The sequence below is a fragment of the Tachysurus fulvidraco genome, chromosome 3, assembly GCF_022655615.1.
Source record: "Tachysurus fulvidraco isolate hzauxx_2018 chromosome 3, HZAU_PFXX_2.0, whole genome shotgun sequence".
Classification (NCBI taxonomy): Eukaryota; Metazoa; Chordata; class Actinopteri; order Siluriformes; family Bagridae; genus Tachysurus; species Tachysurus fulvidraco.
Window position 1 is genome coordinate 20,777,511 of NC_062520.1, and position 21,115 is coordinate 20,798,625.

The 21,115-nt window shown below is 35.8% G+C and overlaps 3 protein-coding genes across 5 annotated transcripts; 2 read left to right on the top strand and 1 right to left on the bottom strand.

Moving 5' to 3' along the window:
- Positions 1 to 290: 290 nt before the first annotated feature.
- dcst1 (DC-STAMP domain containing 1) lies at positions 291 to 8,282 on the bottom strand. 2 transcript variants are annotated; one of them, XM_027149590.2, is made up of 16 exons: positions 8,124 to 8,282; positions 7,905 to 8,030; positions 7,715 to 7,789; positions 7,480 to 7,608; positions 6,915 to 7,054; positions 6,448 to 6,619; positions 6,129 to 6,272; positions 5,831 to 5,952; positions 5,470 to 5,627; positions 5,071 to 5,170; positions 4,908 to 5,003; positions 4,120 to 4,246; positions 3,912 to 4,028; positions 2,362 to 2,504; positions 939 to 1,010; positions 291 to 670 (listed from the first exon to the last, which is right to left on the bottom strand). In XM_027149590.2, the coding sequence occupies exons 1-16, from the start codon at positions 8,146 to 8,148 to the stop codon at positions 431 to 433; spliced, it is 1,986 nt and encodes a 661-aa protein (XP_027005391.2). In that variant the 5' UTR covers positions 8,149 to 8,282; the 3' UTR covers positions 291 to 430. The 2 variants fall into 2 exon arrangements, with proteins under 2 accessions (XP_027005391.2, XP_027005390.2); XM_027149589.2 differs by having other exon boundaries at positions 300 to 670; positions 939 to 1,049.
- On the top strand, positions 7,914 to 17,771 carry dcst2 (DC-STAMP domain containing 2). Of its 2 annotated transcripts, none has more exons than XM_027149587.2 (16): positions 7,914 to 8,038; positions 8,546 to 8,793; positions 9,605 to 9,775; positions 9,952 to 10,053; positions 10,174 to 10,368; positions 11,523 to 11,588; positions 11,783 to 11,996; positions 12,354 to 12,511; positions 12,736 to 12,900; positions 13,838 to 14,005; positions 14,433 to 14,533; positions 15,955 to 16,085; positions 16,432 to 16,559; positions 16,803 to 16,893; positions 17,333 to 17,497; positions 17,590 to 17,771. In XM_027149587.2, the coding sequence occupies exons 1-15, from the start codon at positions 8,028 to 8,030 to the stop codon at positions 17,457 to 17,459; spliced, it is 2,076 nt and encodes a 691-aa protein (XP_027005388.2). In that variant the 5' UTR covers positions 7,914 to 8,027; the 3' UTR covers positions 17,460 to 17,497; positions 17,590 to 17,771. The 2 variants fall into 2 exon arrangements, with proteins under 2 accessions (XP_027005388.2, XP_027005389.2); XM_027149588.2 differs by lacking the exon at positions 7,914 to 8,038 and adding an exon at positions 8,289 to 8,427.
- Positions 17,772 to 18,269: 498 nt separating this feature from the next.
- LOC113644606 (protein S100-A13-like) lies at positions 18,270 to 21,029 on the top strand. Its single transcript, XM_027149598.2, has 3 exons — positions 18,270 to 18,409; positions 20,025 to 20,150; positions 20,351 to 21,029. Exons 1-3 carry the CDS (start codon positions 18,398 to 18,400, stop codon positions 20,519 to 20,521), a joined length of 309 nt encoding a protein of 102 aa, XP_027005399.2. The 5' UTR covers positions 18,270 to 18,397; the 3' UTR covers positions 20,522 to 21,029.
- The last annotated feature ends 86 nt before the right edge of the window (positions 21,030 to 21,115 follow it).

Below are 21,115 nucleotides of genomic sequence, written 5' to 3' on the forward strand. Positions count from 1 at the left end.
TCCACAGCTATAAATGTTACAACAAACAGTTAAAATATGATGTGTTGTTTCATTATTAAATACAAATGTAATTAACAAATTGCTGTGGTATAAAAACACTTCTTTGTTTTTGGAAAGATCCAAAAACATTTTCCTAAAACATTATACCCTAAAAGTGCTTTATGGCCTGTAATGTGCTTTCATCATACAAATACAGTATACAGACTCCAATGCTTTTTAAATGTTTTATTTTTGATTAAAGGGAATGTTTAGTAAAGAGGTTAAATAGCTCATTTGTTTAAATAAATATATATATATGTATTTTATCATGTGTTCAACTATTTATTTTTGATTAAAGGGAATGTTTAGTGAAGAGGTTAAATAACTCATTTGTGTAAAGAATATATATATATAATGTATATATATATATATAATGTGTTCAACTATTTGATTAATGAACATAGTAAACAGTGTCTGTGTCAGAATCACTTTCTTGAAGTTCCCTATCATTGGGGAAGGAACAAATACAGCTGCTCCCCAAATCCCTCCAGCATTGTGCACAGTACATCACATTACAGCCAGCAACCAAACAATGCACAGCCCGCTGCTTCCTCATACACTCTTTACACACCCAACACCAACACACACCCCACCCCAATCGTTCCAGTGGAGCCAGCAGCACAGACAACACCTGAGAAAGAGAGAAAGAGAAGAAAATTAGAAGAAAGATGTGAGAGAGATGGATGTTAGTATGTCAAACATGGAGAAAAAGAGATTGAGGACATTGAAATTGAACATAATGGGAAAAGGGGAGAGAACAGAGGGACAGAAACAAAAAAGACACAGGAGGAGATACATTAAAGCAGGGTATTCTGGCTCATTTTTTTAAATTGTCAGTTAAAACTGTGTGGTAATGTTTGATGCTTTTAATAGCAATTGGAGAATAGCTTCATACACACCGTTTTTGGGTTTTTTTGTTGACGCCTAAGCTGTTTGCTCAGCCGGTTGACAAAAGTAATGCGCCTCTGGATCTGGAGGTTATAGAGGAAAATAATCCGTTTCTTCTCTCTCTATCAAGGATCAAGAGCCCAAACAGATCAAGGCGATATGGAAGATATATAGTCACAAGAGAAGACAATGAAGTAAAATGTAAGAAACTTAAATATACTTTAAGCTAAAAAAAATTAATGTGGTGATAATTGGAATAAGCTGGGTGAGATACAATGGTATAAGCAGTGATCTGTTCTGTATAATTGTGCTATTGATGCTGCAGCTGTTTCAAGCCTGATGGAGCCTCTAATCCTTTTCATAGGCACATGGGTCCTCCAAACAAAATGTGTCTAAAGCTATTAATGTAAAACGCCCTCAGCTTATTACTAGACATGCAGATACATATTTCTCACTTCACAACAAAGCCCACAATAGTTGGATTAACACAAAGGATCCAGCTGTACACAAATGAACACTGTAAGAGATACAACAATAGGGATTTTGCTGTGCTCATACTGCATGCTCTGTTCATTCTAATGAACTCAGTGAAATATACTGCAGCACACCACCAAGCGCTTAAGCCCTGTGAATGGTACTCCGAGCCAAATCCTGTTGTTATATGTAAGAGCTTTCCACCATTCAGCAGGTGAGGTAAATCAAATGCAGCGCAATGCTGGTACTTAATGGCTTTATTATTTATTTAGAATAAAATAACAACAGATATTCAAGAAACAAATATTCAAGAAACAAGGTCTGCAGGCTAAAGTAAAAGTATAAGTATAATGCTTTTTCACAATCAAGAACATTTAGAATACTAAAAATTTCTAGTTTACATTCATAATTAACATACTAAATAACATTTTCAAATTCTGGGAAGGCTTGCAGGAGCACCCAGATTTTAACATAAAGCCGTAAAATTTACTTTTATCCAATTGAATCGACCCCCCAACCCTGGAGGTGTGAGGCAAACGTGCTAACCACTAAGCCATCGTGCCCCCCAGTATTTAATATGATTTGGAATAAATGACAGAATATCTATATGTTTAGAAAGAATATACATTCAGTGATTAATTATGACTGCATTCCTGCTCTTATGTGAAAGTCTATTGGGGCTTGTGTCAGGGTGTTACGTAAGAAGCAGTAACTGTGTGAATATTTTGTGTCTGAAGCAGTACCAAATTAAATCTTATTTCTCTGAAATTGCAACTATTTGGCATAGACAGCTTACATATGCAGCAAAATGAGTCAGCAGTGCTGCTCTGTGCAGAGGATGGATATATAGTTATAAATGATCAAAACACTTAATACACCTTCATCTGATTACTGTAAATATATTAAAGATATTAATCTTTAGAACTAACTGAGCATATTGAAATATATACTAAATATTACCTTGGGGAAGTAGAAGGATGTGATGACCCTGCGTAGGCGATTTATGTAAACCTGCAGGCAGCACATGAGGCCCATAATCCCCACTGGGAGGGTACTCCACAGGTAGTCAGCCTGACTCAGGGCACGAGGCTGTGGGAGACACTCTAGACACACATACAGTACACACCCTCACATAAAGTGATGCATTTTGAGCTCATCTCATAATAGCTAGTAAATGATTTTGATGATCCAGTCTTCGGAGACTGCAGAATTTAATGAGTTTTGAAATCTACTGCCGACACACAGTTGTGATCAATAGTTTGCAGACTCCAATGGCTTTAAGAAAAATAGCAAAATATATGTGTATATGTTTTTATATGTTATAATGTCTTGAATGTCCTCATGATACTCTGAAGGTAGTCTACAATTGACTGGGATAAATTCTCCTGCCTTAGGCCCATTGATATGCTCCCGATACACAGCAATCCTGACCAGGATATACTGGTCAGTGAAGATGAATGGCAGCAAGTTCATGTAAATTTACATTCAATTGTATAAATGTGCTATTTGCTCATATTTCTGATATTTTCTACTCATTTCAAGCTTGAAATTAAAGTATTTTGTTCTACTGACAGATAATTCTCTAATTTCTAACATTTCAAAACATTTAAAATTCAAGACCAATTGAATAAGACCAAACAATTATATAAAATATATCTAGAAAAGGCCTTAGTGGTCTTATGTTTGTTTAGACCTTTTTATTTAGACATTTTCTCTTGCAGTGGTATAATTATGCAATGGTCCATTATTTATTTTATATAGCCAATAGAAATTTATACAGGCATGTGCAGCTTTGCTTACCATCATGTAAAGGACAGACCTGATTAGACAGAGGCCAGGATGAACTCTGAGCTTGTGTTTAAACTGTCCAATCCAGAAACTTTGATCAGCTTAAAATCACAAGCCATGCTATACTTCAGGACAGACAGGGTTCCAAAACATGAGACTTGCAAATGCATGTGGTATTTATTTGGCTACATAACAGAAATAATAAAGGCAGAAATACTGAGAGCATACTTGGATGTATATGAGAACTCTGATGACCTTTGCATAAATCACATCATAGAAAATCACATATTATTAAATCTGTGAGCAATACAGAAAGTGGTGAACAGTAAGCTTACTGTAAGCTATTTTGTGAATGGACTCTAAATGGATAATGTTCCACCTCTCGAAGCCAACAGCTCATTAACTAAATCCAGATCAGTGGAAGTGCTACAGCCTGAGTGCTAAGAACTCAGCTATAAATCTGCTGAGACCTTGCCTGCAGGTTATTAGGTTGTTTCTAGGATGTATTTGCTGTCTGGATCAGAAAACTCTAGTAAGGTTAGTCAGAGGTCAAATGAATGTTTTATGTCTTCCATTTTCATTTTTACACTAAGACAAAATATGCCTCTAGACCATATGACATGACAAGGCAATGCAGGGAATGTCCACAGAATTATATTAAGGTCAACCATCATAGCATAGTGTAAAGAAAGAGTAACGTACAAAACTAAAAAGACACTTACGCCAGTTACTGGACTGCAGGTCTATGCTAGAAGAGGTATTGAAGGCACCGATAGTTTTACGCAGAAGCTTAGCTAACATGGATTCTCCTTTAATGTCAATATGAATGTCATGGCTACCTGTAAAACAAGAGGAATTAATAAGCACAAATGAATGCTTTATACTGATTAGAGTATACTGAACATTTTCAAATTTTCAAATTATACTCACTTGTGAAAGAGTGTTCTGTAAAGGTATGCCTACGGATGATGTCAAAAATGTGGTAAAGGACTCTATCAGTGACCAGCAGAAGACACACTAGCAGAGCCAGAGATGCAAACTGGAGCAGGCTTGCTTTCTGTTGAATTTTTTTATATGTATAGAATCATAAAAATAAAGCTACCATTTTCAAAAGCAAAAATGTAAGTGGACTTCCTGGGCATACACTCACTATCCATTTTAACAGGAAAACCTGTTCACATCAAACATTAAAATGGGGAAAGTGTGATCTCGGTGACTTTGCTCATGGCATAGATGTTGGTTCCAGATGGGCTGATTTGAGTATTTGAGAAACTGCTGTTCTCCTGGTCTCTAGAGTTTATACAGAATGCTGTGAAAACGAAAATAAAACATCCTATGTATGCAAAAACACCTTACCTATGAGAGAGGTCAAAGGAGAATGATTCCTACATCCCTTTTTTTGCTTGGTTCTGTGTAAACTCTAGAGACTGTTGTATGTGAAATTCCCAGCAGAAGGGCAAATTCTGAAATACTCAAATCAACACTGTAAACAAAGTCACCGAGATCACACTTTTCACTATACTGTACTAAAGTGTATTGTGAACATTGACGGAACCTCTTGACCTATATCAGTATTGCAGTGTATTACTATTGCATTGTGCTCTTGCCATATAATTGGCTGCTTAGATAACTGCATGAATGTGCAGGAGAACAGGTTTTTATAATAAAGTGGACAGTGATTGTATATATTATATTATAATACAAAATAAATATTTTACCACAAGTTGTAGCTCACTGGAATGGATTTTTAAGCTGCAGGGCTCAATGAAAATGCTCCTTTCTGCTTTCTTTAAGGGCAGCAGATACCTCTTACCCTAAAATATAGTTAAAGTCAGCTTGGAATTATAAGAGAAGAGTTTTAGAGAAAAAAATAGATCTTACCCCTCTCTTTCTCCGCACATCAATCTGTCTAAAGTAGGTTGTAATGTAGACATTGTCAAAGTAGATATCTCTGGTGTATTGTCTTGCATATCCAAAAGCCCTTTTAGAAGTTAATTAAAAATATAGGAAGTCTACAGTATGAAAATCTAATATTAATGTAATAATTATTATAGGATATAATTGTATAATATATTTTTCAACAATGACAATTAGTTTTTAATTTACCTACATTACTATTTATGGGTGTCAAGTGAGCCAAATACACTGAGATTATTTTAATCTTTATTATTATTATTATTATTATTATTATTATTATTATTATTATTATTATTATTATTATTATATTGTTTAAGCTATATATGAAATGTTTGAGGAAGGCATGAAAATGTATGTACTTACGATTTGAAAACAGCTATAAATGTGAAAGAGAGCAGAATCTGTATGATCTCTAATATTTTCTCAACAGTGTTTCTTTTCTCTTCAAATGACCTAGTCAGCTCCTTGCGAAATTCATCCTGAAAAACTTTGACTCCAAACAAGGGCTGATCCTCAATTTTCTGCAGATATCACAGGACAGGACTGACAAGGAATATAGTACAAACCATGCATACAGTATATGAAATGCATTTTTTAAGTAAGCTTCAGTCAGAAGTTATTCACACTAACACATGAACATACTTCTGAGCCTGAGTAATGTTTATTGTCTGTCACAGTTATCTAAGGATTGTGGTGTAGACAAAACTGTGCCAATCCACTGTACCTTAAGGACAACATTGGTGGTAAACTGTTCCCCAAGTTTACTGATAGAGGAACTGAGTTTGTCAAAGGTTTGTCCAAAGTTTCCCTCCACTGGGATCTGTTCCTTACACCATGGAGTCATTACTGAGATAAATATACAGTTAAACTTGTAAATGCCATGGTTAAAGGAAAGTGCAAAAAGTAAATAATAGAAATGGACAACTGCGATATAATGTAAAATGGCTCATCTATCTATCTAACTAAATGTGCTGTGTATGAGACAGAAGCACAATGACACACTGTTTGATTTAACTTCTTACCTCTCATAATATTACAGAGAAAATCAAACTTCATAGGCACACATAGGAAATGGCTGATGACAGGGGATTTAATTGTGTCCATGCACTTCTGCCATGTATCACTGAACCACTCGATGCAGCGATCAATGCCCTTCTTTACCACATCTGTACACAGCATTCTCATTGCAGCAAGACAAGATGTATATATTCATATCACAACAATGAGGAGGATTCTTAATGGTCACCACAAAATCCTTCATCAAGAAAATGTGGCTAAATTATTTTTGTTACAGAGGAAATTTTACCATTTGTGTTGTCCTGAAAAATATATGTCACTCACATTCACATCGCATCATGGTCTTTACAGTGTACTGCTCCTGTGTGCTGTTGCCTGTAGCTGTAAGATTCTGATCAAGGGAATCGTAGCCATACTGACCAATCACTTCATTTTTTATACCTTGGAACGCTCTACTCACATTCTGTGCCTCTCCCTGAAGTTGTACACCGTCAGCCTGATGTAGGGAAGAGAAGAATAGGCTTATTAGAACAGTGCTGATGAAGTTTCTTATACTGTATATAAAAGCAATGCAGTTAATTTGACCAAGATCTGCTTACATTTATACAAGTATTTTCACCACTACTGAAGAACAACCATCTTAATTTAATTGCATAATTTCATCAGTTTCATAATCATGTTTAATCCTGTTTTAATCGATATGATGTGAGTATCATATTATTTAAGTCAACTGAGGATCTAGAAGAATAAAGCGCTGGGTAGTAGAAACATCATTCTACTGTTGAACTCACCACAATCTCCTCTAACACCTGAAGAAAAGGTTCAGTAACTGTCCTCCACATTATCTTACTGTGCCCAATTTGCAGGTCTATATTGCAGCCCATAGAAAAGGCCACATCCTGGACATTATGTTGAATATTTGAGATTGGACCTGAGAGCATACACTTTAGTAAGATGACTTAACTTTCTTAAATTTTTTGAAGAACAGGCATATAATAACAATACAGAATATTTATATATCAATTTTATATTAATTAATAAATGTCTTGATGCTCAAAAATATGTTTGTATAATTACTCTATAGCCACAAATGAGTCAGTTTAAAAATGAATGTCTTAAATAATCATGTCTACATTTGCTAACAATGAGATTATATTATTTTAAATAAAATGTGTTATATTTCTAAGAGAAGGAATATGGTAGGTATAAATCCTTTAGTCATAATAAAATGCACAAGATAGATCCTTCCTCCTAATCAAAGCAGGAAAGCTAACTCTGTGGCACAAATTTGACCAGTGAAAATGATGTGTTCACCAGCATAAGGCAAAATAGGAAATACTCCAAACAAGTGTGTACCTTGATAGAGACACTGTATTATGAATAGCATTACATAAGTCTGTCCACGAGAGCCAAGAATGCTGGGAAACATCAGAAGAACTGAGCAACGAAAATATGAAGACAGCATTCCACCTAGAGCACACAGTGCTATAAAGGCACACACACATCATTAAATAAACATTCAAAGCTTATTTTGGTTCAGATTTCACATCATCAAATCAAGTGAAAACCAATAGAAAGAGGTGAGACATACCTATAAAAACATATCCAGTTATAACTTTGTGAAAGGGGGTCAGTGAAATGTTATAAAGGAGTACAAAAAACAAACCTAGAATAAAGATAATGACCAAAAATCATATATTTTGGAAAATTCATGTTAAAATATATACATTTATATACATATATATATATTTCTGAAGCAAAACAAAAGAGTACACTCTTACCAATCCCACAGATGGCTCCAAATACAGCTCCTATTAAAAGTCTGGCCAAGAAGAAATCAGATGTTGGTCCAAACAGAAATCTGTGAGCCAGGTCAGGCAGAATCAGCTTACTGACCTTCTCCAATGCTTTATAGGTAAATAAAGAAATACACTGTCAAACAATAGGTTTAAAAATTATTACTTAATTTTTAAATAACATTGTTTAAAACAATAACATACCTGAATGGGGTACTTTTTCCTCCATTGTCTGTTTTTCTTTGTCCACTGGAAAACTCAGCAAATGTTCCAAATTTTATCAGTTGAAATTTTTGTCAGTTGAAAAGTGATGTAATAGTGTTTTTTTGTTTAAATTTGAAAATTATCAACCAGTACTTATACATAGATTTACAGACTAGTAAGCTGTAGTTTCTTGAACTGAAAGAAAGCGTTTTGAGTAATTGAGAAATTTTGAGTGTTTTTGAGAAATTTTGAGTGTTTTTAATTACCAACAGTAAAAAAAAAAAAAAAGGGAATATACATAAAGGTTAGGACAGTGGGACTTTTGATGAAAAGTTAGAAAAGACAGTTAGAGGATATGAGACATAAAGCTGCTTAATTTAAAGTTTAAATTTAACAGCTAAACATTTCTCTTTTTTTTTCAGGATGACACTGGTGTTAAGGATCTTTCGCAGTTCAGCATGGAGGCGTGCCTGGCGCAGTCTAACAGCCTTTTTGTCTGGTCTGTTGCTTGTGTTCTTTTATGGTGCAATAGCACTATACATACAGAAACATGCTCTCTGGTACTGCATCATCACCACGGTAACCATGGGCGGCTTTACTGCGTTTGGAATGGGTCTCTCCGTTGATGTACGTTCCAATATTACACTCATGCTTCCCATGCTGTGCTCCAGTAAGTAATCCTTTCCATAATTTCGGCTGTAAAACTTACAGCATACTGTACAGTATATAACACAGGGCTGTCAGGTGTCACGCATTGAGAGTAACAGTCACGCATTTTGGTCTTTTCTCACGCTCTCCCTCCACACATCGTATTTCTCACGCAGAAAAAACTTTTTTACTATTTTATCATATATTTAATATGCCGAAGCGCCCAAAATGTATCAGTCCGCCCCGCTGTCTCTATGGAACCGGGCAGGAATCAAGCGGCGTCTCCCCTGGAGTTCTTAGTCGAGCCTGACACTTATCAGCCAATCAAAAAAAAAGGGGGCTACACAATAGCCGATCAGAAAATAGCACTATCTGGGTAAGATTTAACACAACAACCAATAAAAAAAACATATTTATTAGAGAGGGTATTTTCGATGGTCGGTTTGAATAAAACATCAACACGAAACAGCTTGTCTCTGTACGGGACATTGTTCTCAATCATGACCCTAAAAATGGCTGGGCTTGAGACGAACTGTTTAAAATGGGAGCAACATTACAAATGATAAAGGGTTCCAAAAAGTCAACAAACACTTACAATAAACAACACCAGTCATAATCTCTCTGTGTAATTTCTTTATTTATTTGTTTGTGTGGGGGGGGGGGTGTCGCTGGGGGTTGGAGATGTCAGTCAATCTCGCCTGTCTTCAGAACTTGAGAGCCCTGATAACTGTACTAAACTCTATGTAACTGAGTATGTTATGCATATCATATATGTTATACAACAACTAGCTTTATTACTTTTAAGTCTTCATGTCTTTGTTCTATCTCTGAAGGGGAAGGTAAAAAAATCCTGCTCTTCCTCATCATTACGCTTGTGGTTCAAGGCCCGTTGAACAACACTCTTGAAAACTTTGACCGAGCAGCAGTCAGCGTATTGTGTGGAGCCGAGTTTGCCGTGAACCAAACCCAGCAACTCATGCAGAGAGCTGCCACTCCTTTGTTGCGTAAGTCATGCCTTCATTACATGTTCCTAAATTTAAAGAGCAAGTGAGCATGGTGCTCTTTGTTTTCTGATTTGAGTTAGATCTGACTTTATTCTTGTTGTCTTAAAGGAAAATGTATATCATAATTAAACAACGACTGACACTGGTGCCTTTGTGTTTCTGATTTGTGAACATAGCTGTGCTAGAAAAGGTAAGGGAGGTCAGCAGGAATGCCTACTCACTAACAGGAAGAGTGCAGAACTTCATCAGAGCCCTTACAGAGTCTGCACGTCATGTCTGTGAGTGAATTTCAGTGTATTTTAGTGACAGATGGACAAAGCAGAGAATCATGACTCCTGGAATGATTTATAGTATCCCACAGTAACCACTTCTTCCTCTCTTATTCTAATTTTTTATAGCTCATTCTCTGAGAAACGTGCTGCACTTCTTAGCAAGCATCGGCGATATCTGTAACGCAAAGATGGGGACACCGTATAAGAAATGTAACTCAGTGTTTGATGAGGGCCGTGCCAACTGTATGAAGCTGCTCTCAGTGTTCTCCTTCCTCTGCCATATCGTGGATGGCTTCAGGCCTCTCTGTGGCCTCACACATGGTCAGCATCTCCACAAATGTATTATTCTGACATTTGCAGTCCTGTAATTAACATATTTACAGGAAGCTTCTGATCATTGCCTTCTTACTCATTACTGTGGTTAAGTTTGTTTTTTTCCTGTTTTTTGTTTTGTTCATTTTATTCTAACTTTATACTAGTCTCTTTTTCTTTCTCTCTCACTCTCCCCCCTCTCTATCTATCTATCTATCTATCTATCTATCTATCTATCTATCTATCTATCTATCTATCTATCTATCTATCTATCTATCTATCTATCTATCTATCTATCTATAGTAATGAGTAAGAAAGCAGTGATCAGAAGCTATATGTGTGTGTGTGTGTGTGTGTGTGTGTGTGTGTGTGTGTGTGTGTGTGTGTACGCACGCACACACACACACACACACACACACACACACACACACACACACACACACACACACACACACACACACACACACACACACACACACACACACACACACATTTCACAGTCCTCAGTGTCTCCCTAAAAAGCAAAAATATGGTTAGTGCTATGTGTCAGCCACAGTAAGTGGTTTAAAATTTGTATACTGTCTAGGGATCTGTTTTAGCTTAAGAATTACTATGAATGCTAAATCTGCATGGTGGGTTTCTCATTTCCTTTCTCATTCTTGTGCTGGTTTACCATTACTCATTTACTTCCTTCTTTTGCCAGCATATTTTCTTTTTGAATAAATTATTGTTTTATATCTGCCCTTGTGCCAAGACAAACTTATAGACAGTGCTGCTTCTAATTCCAAACATGACCTCAGATACATAAACAAAGCCTCAGACAAAGAGCTCAGACAATGTCAGGGGTAGAAAAGAAAAATTAAAAAGAAAGGGGAAAAAATATACAACAACAACAACAACAATAATAATAATAATAATAACAACATTAATAATAATTATTATTATTATTATTATTATTATTATTATTATTATTATTATTATTATTATTATTATTATTATTATTATATCCAGATGTTCTTAGCATTAATTCAACAAAATTAAAGTACAAGTGTCACCTGAAAAGTTTGAAACTGACAGTTTTATTGATTGTACTTCTGTATCATGTTATAATATTTGAAATATTATGTATGATGTAATATTTCTCTTCACCTTATTCCGAACAGTTGGCAAGTTATTCTGTGTCATACCATCATATATTGGCAACCACCTAAAGACAAATCTGGCTGTCCGTAAGTCTTTCTGCAACTCCTTCCCTCTGTTCTTTCTCCACATTATTGCATCAAGTTATATATATATGTGTGTGTGTGTGTGTGTGTGTGTGTGTGTGTGTGTGTGTGTGTGTGTGTGTGTGTGTGTGTGTGTGTGTGTGTGTGTGTGTGTGTGTGTCTCTGTGTGTCTGTGTGTCTGTGTGTTATCATTCTAGCAATTATTGCAGCATTTAATCAAATGAAGAAAGAGTTTGAGTTCAACATGTCAGCTTCTGTGCATTTTGAGATGGATATAAACAGCAGTCAATCTGTGCATCAAATGGTTCAGAAGATCATGGAGGAGGTGTCACAAGACAGAGAGCGTATCCTGGATCTTATGGGTCTACTGACCTATGTAGGCCTGTTTCTCCTGCTGTTCATGTACTTACAGTGAGTGCATTATTCATTGTCAGCAAACTTCTCAGTCTGTTCAGGGGTTTAATAAACTGTTAGACTAACTTTAACAGGCTGATTTGCTTAAATAAAATGAAATCTGGATTTGTATAAGATATTTCTTTTTAGTTATCACTCTAAATAACAGTTGGAGGATTATTTATTTAATTAGTTATTATAGAAATGGTTATGTAAAAACCGTAATGCATGTCGGTATACATGTATGCAAGTACCTACTGTATGTAAATTTTCCATGAAATATATGTAAGTATTAATATAATGCAGAGTAATCTGTTGACTTTGTATACTATGATGCTTATGCTAGTTGTTTGTACATTTTGAACTTGTGAACAGGGCAGTCCTGTACAAAAAACACTACCTTCATGTAGACGATTTTGACAACTTCTACATAACTGAGCAATTTGAAGAGATGGATCGCAGGTTCTCTAGACAAGGAAAACCAGCAGTCCTGCCCCTCAGTGAGAAAGAGGCTGTGACCTACATCACACCCAGTGAGAACGTGTGTGTGTGTGTGTGTGTGTGTGTGTGTGTGTGTGTGTGTGTGTGTGTGTGTGTGTGTGTGTGTGTGTGTGTGTGTGTGTGTGTGTGTGTGTGTGTGTGTGTGTTTGTATGAAGTAAAAAAAACTTCTTAATTGTTAAAGAAGCCAAAAATGTAGACAATCAGATTTATATAATCTATATAATCACTCCTCTTTACTATATCACACCCCACAAGGTAATTTGCGGTTGATGGCCCGAGAGAAGAAGACAGTCATGACTGGCCTGTTGTCCATGCTTAGGTACATGATAATGGGCTGTGTGGTGATTGCCTTAGACCTCATTGTGTTCTGGGTATTTGACATTCTGCATTATCACTCCCAAAATGAAATAGTAGCAAGAGGTAAGTGGCTTTGGGTTTGTCACTTCTTAGATGTTCAGATACATTATATGCTGGTTTTGTTTTGTTTTCTTTTGTTTTGTTACATTATGTGCTGATTTTGGTTTAACCTAAAAATTGACAAATTTTAAAAAAGTACATTTAAATATGTGATGACATGAATAATCATTTCCAACATGCCTGCCCTCATAGAACAGTATATTGGGTCTAATTTAACCAAAATTAAGAGGTGATACATCTTACTATAATGTTATTATTCTTTATTTCCATTAGACATGGCCAATCTCATAGATATTATGTGTTCTAATTATAAAATCTTATTTTAACGAAGCAATTAATAATATACAAAGGAGTGCCTAGATACCTTTAAAAATTGATTTGCAATATATCCATCCAATGCAACTTCATTTTATCATTTCAGAAATAAGCTCTAAAGAAGTTTGAAGTGAATTGCTTGGCTAAGCCCTTTAATCTTGCATGTGGCATATGTTGTATCAACAAAGGGGGTACAGTCATTTGGGGGCAGAGGTGTGCTGACTGTTTTTTTTAATCTTAATTTAATGCACTACTAAAGAAATTCTGTCATTCCATCTGTTTCAGAAGGTTTTTTTTGTGCTCACAATAATTTCTATTAAAGTTTCTTTAATTTGACTTTATTTGTGTTGCAAGCTTCACATCTGGTTGCTTGCTCTCATCTGTATCGTTGGGTCCCATGGATGCCAACCTCAATACAATTTTAGAAGAGTATTCTCCTAAAAACTCATCCTTTAGAATGCTGTGACATGTACAAATATTTACAAATAGAAAAAGATTTCACTTGCTAGTGATGATTCTTCACACTATTCTCAGTTTTCTTCCATTCCTTTAAAAGACAAAAAAAAGCCTTCAAATATTTTAGTTCTAATGTTTTATATGCAACATTGTTTTATATTGTTTCCAGCTCCTGTGGTTATGGACATAGAAGTGAATGGCTCAGGCTATGCTTCTGACATCTTTAAGGATATTCTGGCCTCCTTTGACATTCTTCAGAAAGGCAACATTACAATTCTGAGCAAAAAGTGCCTGATGAAACCTCTGGAGCCCGAATACTTGGTCTACCTATTCATTGGTACATAAGTATGAATGCTTCACGTATTATGCCCCGACAATTATCTAAGGACATCTAGTGTTTAGGACCAGAAGTACTCTTGCTCTCAATATTTATCCCAATTTGGTGTCAAGCTGTATTTAGATTTGGCAATAGTACCAAAACAATAAAGAAGAAGTGATCAGGGGGAACTTATCACAATTGTGAACTTTTAAAACAACAGAAATATAAATGTTGTGGCTGCTAAACAGGAAGCTAACTTGCATTGACATTTGAAAGTAATACTTTTTATGTAACCATATATTTTTTATGAAATACAGCTTAATGTGTATAATAAATTAGAATGTTCAAGTGGTGGAAGTCTTCATTTTAGTGTTTTGTTAACATTTTCTAAACATGAAATTTGTAACCATTATTTGGATTATGAAACACTTTTGCTCATTCACAGGATTTCTATATGGTCTTTTCCTTTTCATGGTGCTTGCTGGAGGTTATGCAAAACGACTGCAGAGGTTGGTGTGTGCACGAAACTACCCTCAGCGGGAAAAGGTACGATAAATGTCCTTTGTAATCACCTTCACAGTATTGGAAAATTGTTAAATGTTTGCTCATTGGAAAATCGTTTGGGTGATCAGACCTTATAACAGATATTTTCCTAGCCAAACTGATAGAACTTTGACAGTAAACATCCTTTAAACATCCAATAAACATATGTTACATCCATATGTATATGTTTAGAAATCCTATTTGAAAAACTATATGTGGCTAAATGGCTTCATGGAGCTCATTTTGTGCACAGGGGTCATGCTGGAACAGGTTTGGCAAATGGGTGCTTTCAACTTTCAACAGTTTGGGGAAGCAACACATATGGGTGTGGGTCAGTTGTCCACATACATTTGGCCATATAGTGGACCACTTTAAATAATGTTGTATCAGCTGTATTCAAAATGACTACCTAATATGCAGAATTAGCAAAAAGCATCAATCATATTTACTTTGATTTGGGTTCTTTTTTGTATTTTTTTATTTTAAGTTTTGAAAAGTATTTGCTTTCCATAGACTATTGAGACAGTATTGTCTAGTGTGTACTATAAGTGTTCTGAACAGTAGATATTTAGTCATATTACTGTACGTCATATTAAGGTGCATGCAGCTGCATCCATTATTGAATTAAAAACAAATGATATTTCAACTATTAAGATTGCTACACATAGAGTAGATTCCTTTTTATATACGTCTTTGCTTATATACTGTAGTTCAGTAAGCAATTAATCAGTACCATACGAGGGTATTGATATCTTTTGTGAAATGTGAAATTTACTTGTTTCTTTTTTTGGGAGGTCAGCAAAGTTTTGAGGCATGTTTGCTACTCTGGAGGTTTTTTCTTTTATTCTGTTCTCTTTCAAAAAGTTGAGTAAAAAAAGATAAATTATTATTATAGTACAATGGATGTAACAACTACAATGTACACCCACTTACAGAAATAAAAGATTTTTATGAAAAGACATTTTCAGCAAATTGAAGTGTAGCTTTAGAGAGTTATACTGATCTTGGCAAATCCTCCAGATTTCTCCACTTATTGATGATAATCTTCAGAGTGCCCCATGGTACATCCAGTGCCTTGATTTCTATTATACCACTCTCCTGATCAGTATCTTTACACAACAAGTCTAAACCTGCAAACCATGGCCATACCAGTATGGTGGGTTCAAGGAAAATTAACAAGAAATAATTTTTATTTAGGGTAAATTAGAATCACTTTTATTGATGACAGCTTTATACTGCTTACCTTTGGACACCATTTTTAAAGAATGGTTAACTCTGAACACAGTTACAGCACCCATATTATAAAGGGGTGTGTAAACTTAGGCAGAGTATTTTTATATCAGTAATCTGCAATTATCGCTTGAATTTTATTGGTTTCAAGGTCACATGGACAATGTGCCATTGAACGAGTATACGTTTTGCAGGTGAGGATTCTGTGGCTCCGCAGTCGTATCCTCTCTCAGCGTGGCTCGCTAGGAAAAGCTTTGTTACGGGTGGTGGCCAGAAAAAAGGACAAGCAGGGAAATGCCAGTGCACTGCAAACTTTGGCACTGCGGTGAGTCACACCCTATACTTGTCTAGGTGTAATTCATTAATGATTAACCAGTACAAGTATTGTAAGTACTGGTCTGGTTAAAATATATTCTGAGAACAGTTTAATGTTGGATCGTCAAGAGAATGATGCATGCAAATAATATGACTCAGACAAAATAGCAGCTTGAATGAAATAGCATCTATTAGACCTCTCACATAAAATGATTTATGATAGCTTTACGACTGTTTGTGGATGAGGTTTCTAAGAAATGAGGGTGCACTGCCAGATCTGGTAATGGTCTTTCCTGTGGACAGTGTATACAGTGGAGCCAGTACATCCAGATTTGTGTGTCTTTATATGTTTGCAGTGTGCCAGGTGGTGGCACCATAGCCAGATTCCTGGGATTATATGATAAGTCATGCCTGGCCTGTGGGAAAGCTGTGAAGGTCAAAGACAGCAAAGATGTGTACATCTGCTCTACACAAACCTGCACAGGTCATAGTAGTATTCATGTTAAATATAATATTGCATTTAATATAATAACCCAAATATTCTCCAGCCTCAATCATAAGGAGTCAAAGACATTTTGTTATAGTCTCTGCAAGCCTTTGATTAGCTGGGTGTTTTAGTTTCAGCCTGGACAAAAGGCTGAAAAAATCTGCACAAGTGTAGATTCTGTAGATGCAGAGTCCTCAAAACTCTGTGTGTGTGTCTGTGTGTTTACACATTTGTTTTCAGGGTGTTTCTGCATGCAGTGCTTCAGGGTAATGGGGAACATCTGTGCTGTCTGTAGGCCCCTGACATTCCAGGAAGACTCTGAGTATGAGCAGTGAGTCAAGTGTTATTGAACTTAGCACAAGTCAACACATAACAAAAGCTGAAGTTTACAGTCGGTGCACAACACCAGAACAAAATCCAATCAGAAACATCAAACATCATTTTAACATTACATATCAAAGGTCTGTGACCATATATTTTTTTCAGTAATGGACAAACTAGCACAGTATTGGTAAAATATATTCCTCTTATCATTATTTTATTGTGGTGATGCCTTTCACAAATGCAATGCTCCTATAAAAACAAGTGACTACTTCATATGAACACACAGTTCTCATGCTTATGTACATGGATAAGGATAAAGTCCTTACTAAAGATGAGTGAGTGAATGAATGAGTGAATTTATTTATTTAGTCAAGAGAATGCAACAATTAAAACAGTGTTAGGGTTGAACATGCGCTACCTTTAAAATAAAATGTATGGTATCACAGAGACTCCAGCGACGAGGAGCAGGTCAGACTGAGGGAGGTGGCTACAACATCATCACACATCGATCAGAATGCTGACAGGATGAGGCTGATAAACAGGCATGCGTCTGTGGCATCTGAAAATTCTTAGAGGTGACGTGATTTACACACCAGGAACTCTGAGCTCAGGTAGTGAGGTTACTTTATCACGACATATTAGCTACACCATATCATATCATGGGACTTCTATATGTTCATGTGTGTATGTGTGTGCATTTCAGAGACAGAGATAATGAAGACCAGTGCCATAACTCATATGTACAGAAGTTTGAAAGCCTAGATGAGACCTTTGCCAGACAAAAGCCACTTTAATAATCTCCTGTAAAAATCCAGCAATGTCAACACTGTTTTAAGCATTTGTTTTTTGTCTTAACCAAATAATTGTATAAAAGCATGATCTTCACTGAGGTGTTTGTACTTTCATTGCAAAACGAAAATGCCATTGTGTTCAGATTTGTATGAGAATGTGGTCGGACTGGTTGGGTGTTGAGTTATTGCTCCACTTTTTCATGGCCCGCGGCTTTGTGGAATTCCCGGTATGGCCGCTTCAGCACCAACTAAATAATCTCAGGATTTCCAAATCCAACTTCGGCAAAATTCCTGCAAACACGCAAAGCTTAACACTGATGCTTTGCGTCCTCCAACAGTCGTCATCCTTGTTTTCATAGTTGTTAAACAAAAAGTTTAACTAATATGTAAATTCAGGACAAACAGGTCATCTTAATTAAGCGTATATAAAATAACAGCATATATCAATTCATTTCGGTGCCTACAACATATTTTGCTGCAGCGCTTGGTTTGGAATCAAAGGAATCAAAACTCTGACACACAGCGTTCAACATTACTTCAATGCGGTCATTCAAAAGAGTCGACTCAGTGAAGTGACTCGTGAAGCCCGTCATTAAAGTCCAAAGGACTGACGTGGAAAGGGAGGAAGATAAGGGGACTCTTTACACGCAGGGCGGTGAACACCGTCACTGATCTTCACTCACGTAGTTTCCCTCGACATCAGGAGACTAAACGGACAGAATGGCACCAAAGGTAAATGACTGCACTTATATTTTCTCCCTGAGCTTTACATTCTTGCTGCAGTTGCATCCTGAATATGATTATTGATTATAAACTAGCTTTCCATGTCATTGTGCTCAGCTCTCTGAAACTGAATACAGTGCCTGATCTAATTCAGTGTGACTAATCATTAGAAATCGTTGCATACATGTGTGTAGTTTGAAACAGTTAAAGAAACTACTGTAATCTATGCTAACTTTTAGAATGATGTTCACCTGTAATGCATGATATGATAAAAAGCACAAATAGTTTACTTCCTTGCTTTAGACATGCTTTTCTAACACAATCTCTTCATAATGATCCCTTATTATAGTTAACTATAAGCTTTTTTTGTTCGGGACCAGTTTAAAATTATTTTTTCTATATGGTAATGAGCTCAGAAAGTTTGCTTTGTGTGCAAATAAGAATCACATATTATGTTGTTCGCACAAAATTTGAGATCTACATCACCTTAGGGAAGATTTCTACTACTATACTATACCAGAGTTAAAATTGGTTGCTGGCCAACGCCCATAAAGCAAATAGAACTGCTTTGTTACGAACACCCTAGCCCAACCTGGTGTAACTGCTTCCTGAGTTTCATAGTCAAGGCTGAGTTACCTGCTTAAGTAAAGCGGATCTTCCCCTTATCATTCTACATGTTATGGGTAACATGGCAAGAAGAAATGAATCATGTTTAGTACACATGATCCAGGTTTGACTGTCAGGAAAAGGCCAGGATCGCCTCAAAATCAAGTTTGATCAACGAATATATATATATATATATACGTTGTTTTATACATTACTGCTGGAACATTGTTTTTTGGCTACTAGCAATTTTATCCAATACTCAGTAGTTAAGGTTCAAGATTGTTTTGAAGCACACATTAAAATATATTACAGAGAGCTTATCCAGCAGCAAAAGAATTTGGGGTATGAGTCAAGAACAGCTGTTAATCTTTAAGGCATTCTTCTGAATAAGCTACAAATGTTGCTGAAATGTTGATTTGTGGGATCAGACAGCACCCTAAACTACAACTCTATTGTAGAATCAACAGTGTGTGGAGTCCTTATAGTGCTTAATTCCTTATACCACTTTCCAATACTGAAATTTTCCTATTGTTATTATATATGCTACACTTTTTTAAGAAAATCAAGAAGTATCTCTCCGGGTCATTTTTATATTTGTTACTACTCTATGAGTCTAATAATAGAGTGATGGTTATTTACTACATTAATGATATCTAATCAAGTGTAGACATCCTGAGTAAAATAAATGGTATCTATTTTTTTATTTTTATGAGATTATTATATAACAAACAGAACAGCATTAAGCTTATGCCTAGACATATTTATTCATTTTCTAATATCATCTTAAAATTGAGTAGAAATAAATGATAGAAATAAGCATAATGATCTGCCAGTAGATAAAGTTCATTTCAAGTAATTAGTCTATATTCAAGATAGTTTGCTTAGCTAGATTTTTGGTAGCATATTATTGCGGTTCTAAATTTAAAGTAAAACTATGTTTGCTTGACATGTTATAAACATGGAAACTGTAATAGCACTGACTACAGTCTGAAATTTTAAGATGCCTTCTTTTCTTTAGTACACAGATCTAGAGCTGGCCATCAACACCATAGTAACCCAGTTCCATGCAGCCTCTGAAAATGAATCTCCTACTTTGACAGTAAAGGAGTTCCAGGAAATGCTTTCCAAAGAACTGCCTTCTGTGGTAGGTAGTATTTACTTCAGTAAATTCTCATGCACCTAAAGGTAAATACACCTTCCCAAACACAACTCCATGACACAACTCCATGATCCATATAAGACACACAAATTAATCATGCTGTAGTTACAACTGTATTCAGCAAGCCTGTGAGCTAACAGACCATCCCATGAAAATTAGTAAAGATTTATTTGCTTCTTTAACAGACTCCCAAGAATGAGGAAGGGCTTAACCAGATGCTGAAGGAGATGGAAGTGCCAGAGGGGCAGGGGGTCACCTTTGAGAACTTTTGGAAGCTGGTGAATTCCATCGCCAGCACTCAGTGTGGGCTGCTCCAGAAAGACAAAAGTGTTAAATGCACTTGCTTGCTACTTTGAAATCCAGTGCAAGTAAATAACCTATGCAAAGTGCTCATCAGCCCCTTACAGTTCATGCAGGTGCAATGCTGTCCCAGCAGGCTCTTGTTCAGACTTATTTTACCTTATCTTTTACATGTTATCAGATTCTCCAGTCAAAATCTCAGCCACACCTGTAACCTAAATGGCTAAACAGTGCCAACATTATAAGGGTTATATACACGAGTTTGTGAACAATATGTGAAGATGCAGCTTTTTATGTACTAATATGCTTTGGTGCTGCAAGTATGTCGGTTAAACTTTTCTGATTTAACCTTCTCATCATGACATTTTTGTAGAATGATGATATTTGCAATAATTAATGTGTTGTATGACGCTTAGTTATTTTTAACAAGTGTCCTTTTTATACATACTAATACACTTTTGTACCATGGTAAAATATAAATAAGTATGTAAAGTAATAAAAAATATATGTTGGCATCCAGAAAAAAAAACAAAAAACATGAAAATATATTGAATATTGAAACAATCAGTGAGTGAGTAACTAAATTGCACTTGCATGCAATTCTGGTTTTAATCTCATTTATTATTATCTCTTTCCTAGTAGCCTCCTAC

Coding starts and splice junctions, on each gene's coding strand:
- dcst2 (XM_027149587.2), top strand. Junction 10,054..10,173: donor AGAGTCTGCACGTCATGTCT/GTGAGTGAATTT, acceptor AATTTTTTATAG/CTCATTCTCTGAGAAACGTG. Junction 14,006..14,432: donor CTTGGTCTACCTATTCATTG/GTACATAAGTAT, acceptor GCTCATTCACAG/GATTTCTATATGGTCTTTTC.
- dcst1 (XM_027149589.2), bottom strand. CDS start 8,148: ATGGAGGAAAAAGTACCCCATTCAG. Junction 7,055..7,479: donor AATACAGTGTCTCTATCAAG/GTACACACTTGT, acceptor GTATGCTCTCAG/GTCCAATCTCAAATATTCAA. Junction 4,029..4,119: donor TACAGAACACTCTTTCACAA/GTGAGTATAATT, acceptor CTTGTTTTACAG/GTAGCCATGACATTCATATT.
- LOC113644606 (XM_027149598.2), top strand. Junction 20,151..20,350: donor CCAAAGAACTGCCTTCTGTG/GTAGGTAGTATT, acceptor CTTCTTTAACAG/ACTCCCAAGAATGAGGAAGG.